This window comes from Morone saxatilis, unplaced genomic scaffold (assembly GCF_004916995.1).
Source record: "Morone saxatilis isolate NCDOM2014 unplaced genomic scaffold, NCSU_SB_2.0 Contig8, whole genome shotgun sequence".
In the NCBI taxonomy this organism is placed as follows: domain Eukaryota; kingdom Metazoa; phylum Chordata; class Actinopteri; family Moronidae; genus Morone; species Morone saxatilis.
This window is the reverse complement of record NW_023340257.1, coordinates 4,530,014-4,532,819: the sequence shown is the minus strand read 5'-3', so window position 1 is coordinate 4,532,819 and position 2,806 is coordinate 4,530,014. Positions and strand designations below refer to the sequence as shown.

The 2,806-nt window shown below is 39.8% G+C and overlaps 1 protein-coding gene across 1 annotated transcript in view; it reads left to right on the top strand.

The window, feature by feature from the left end:
• The window catches only part of LOC118341450 (integral membrane protein 2C-like), a 5,598-nt gene extending 2,917 nt beyond the window's left edge, over positions 1-2,681 (top strand). Inside the window, exons 4-6 of the mRNA XM_035679695.1 lie at positions 595-705; positions 1,220-1,370; positions 1,563-2,681. Of these exons, the coding sequence (XP_035535588.1) occupies positions 595-705; positions 1,220-1,370; positions 1,563-1,654 (354 nt within the window). The 3' untranslated portion in view covers positions 1,655-2,681. The remainder of the gene's footprint in view (positions 1-594; positions 706-1,219; positions 1,371-1,562) is intronic.
• Positions 2,682-2,806: the final 125 nt, after the last annotated feature.

Sequence of the window (2,806 nt, the reverse complement as noted above, 5' to 3'; positions counted from 1 at the left end):
TTTTTATTTCTGAGGTAGGATATAAACTCTACACAACAATGCAGTAAAACGGATGCCTTGATATCACATTCTTCTCGCGATTTGAATCTTCACATACAGCCATGCTAACGGCTCTGTGAGGCTGTACTTAGCACAGCAGTGCTTTGAGCTTAATGCTAATGTCAGCAAGCTAACATGCTGATGTTAAGCAGGTGTAATGGATCACTATCCTAGTGGAACGTAATTGCATGCTAACATTTGCTAATTAGCACAATGTCAGGATTGTTATTTGCTTTTCAGGTATTTGGTCGTGAACTGAAATATTGGACAAATTGAAATTGTGATGATGTTGATGCTAAATGAAAAGACAATGGATATCTGGCAACCATGCATGTCTGTACTAGATCTTAATGGCAATAATTCAATATTTGTTCAGGTATATTTGGACGGACAAGCAGATGTCACTTTGCTAGAGCTCCAGTGCTAACACTGCTGAAATAATTCAAATGTTACAATAACAAACTGCAAACAGATTGTAAGGATTGAAACCTGCACAAAAAATCCCTAAGCACTGGTCTTTAAAGTTGGTCTTTAATAAACTGCTTTATTTTCCAGGGACTGACTGCCTACCATGACATTGCTCTGGACAAGTGCTACGTTATTGAGCTCAACACCACCATCGTGATGCCTCCACGCAACCTTTGGGAGCTTCTAATCAATGTGAAGGTAACATTTCTCTTGAATTCTTCGAAATAAATGGCTTTACTTTTAGTCTTCGCTCCTCCTAAATGCCATGAACTGTTTGACTTTACCAATGCTTCAGTTAAACGTAACAAAAAAAACACTAAAGCAAACACTAAACTCTGGTCTCAGGAGAGAAGACGTGAAATTCATTCAAGTGTATTTTCAAAATAGATGGTGCTAGAGTCATGGTGACTCGCAGAGATAGTTGCTGAACTAAAGTAGCTATCAAGCTAACAGCTATCGTGCTATCATAGTAATAAAAAAGTATAAAAAGTAGTAGTATAAAAGTAGCTGGAGCAACATGGCTACTAAGTTACGATAGCTTCCTTCATTTTGGACTCTGTTTCCTCAAAGGTCAGCACTGTCAAGTTATTGTGTGGACACGTCCGTGTGTGCAGACACCCAATGTCTGTTTTTAGACTGCTCAGCCCTTTAGTGTTTTGTTGGAAAACAAAGCCCTGTGAGCTTGTTGTTGTTGTACCCCTGCCTCTTGCAGAAGGGAACATACTTGCCTCAGACCTACATCATCCATGAAGAGATGGTGGTGACTGGCAAAGTGCACAACATGCGTCAGCTGGGACCCTTCATCTACCGCCTGTGTAATGGAAAGGACACGTACCGCCTGAACCGCCGTGTCACCCGCAGACGTAAGTTGGGGTTAATGGAGGGATCAGTGGAAACATTGGAAAAAGAAACAAATGGGGAGGAAAATGTTTGGTCTTTGTTTTTATTTGAGTTTTATTGTTTTAAACTGTGGCGATGAGACCACCACAGCACGCACCAAACAAAGTTTACATCATGGATCGCCCTCTCTGTGTCTCGCCCTATTTCTCTCTCAGGCATCAACAAGCGCGAGGCGAAGGACTGCCACCATATCCGTCACTTTGAGAATACATTTGTGGTGGAGACGGTTATCTGCGACGAAGCGTGAACACGACGGTCATCCTTGTCACCCCACCCACCCAAAGGCACATCTCCCTACCCCAGCCACTGTAGCATCCTCCTGTGGACCTGATCATGTCTGAGTTGCACTTTACGTGTGATTTTGGTTTGATGTCCTTTGTAAAAGACGTTCTTTTTATTTCACAACCTGTCTGTTTTTCTATTTCCAATGTGTGATGCAATACAAGCTGTTGGTTCTATCACAGGATTTTCCTTGTAGCAATGTCCTTTAGCCAATAATGAATTATAATTTAAAGACCTCTCCTCTTCCTCTGGGGATTTGTATGATGGTTACTGTCGTTGGGGGAGGTGACTGTCTCCATGTGTTGTCAAGGTCACTGTACTTTTGTTTTTTCTCCTGCCCTGGGGGTTACTTTGTGTCTCCTAGTTCTACTAACAGGCATCTGTGCAAAGCATGAAGCCTTGCTTTCCAGAGCAAACATTATCCATAGATTGAAATTATTACGTTGTTTTCTCATGTTCTCTGTAATGTAAACATATAACTGCTAATGACTAGTTGCTTGCTTGCGTCTTTATCTTCTTGCCTGACTGTTGCTTCATTGCTCCCCTTTCTGCTTTTCATTTTCTTCTTAAAAAGCATAGTCACAGTAGAAGTTAGAGAAAGTCGCATTGGGCATTAGACTGCATTCACTTTTTTGTGCAATACTCCATCGTAACTGAAACCATTTTTGATGCTCCCATTTGTCATCAGCTTCTTTTTTTATTGCCATAGGAGTTTTTTTTTTTTTTTTTTGCACTTTTTGCTCTTCATCAATGCCTTTGTGAATCCTTTTTGAAATGTCTTTGTTTCCCCTTGCATGTGTAATCTATAAGAGAAAAGCAGCACTGTTAGAATGTTTTGTAAAACAATGTTTAAAGCCTTAGTTCAGAGTCAGAGACTGGACTAAAGTCAATACTACTGAAAGGGAGCATATTAATATGGTATGTTAGTTAAACAAAACCAACTTTGATCTGTATATTTTGTCTGCTGATGAACTCTGTCTGTGAATAAAGTAGTCAAAATGAAAATGTAGATGCTTTTATTTTTAACCCAAAATTACCCATTACGCTGCAGACGGGACTCTTTAATAGTTGTAATCTTTACAGAGCACACTGATCCAATTTTTATATATATATATAT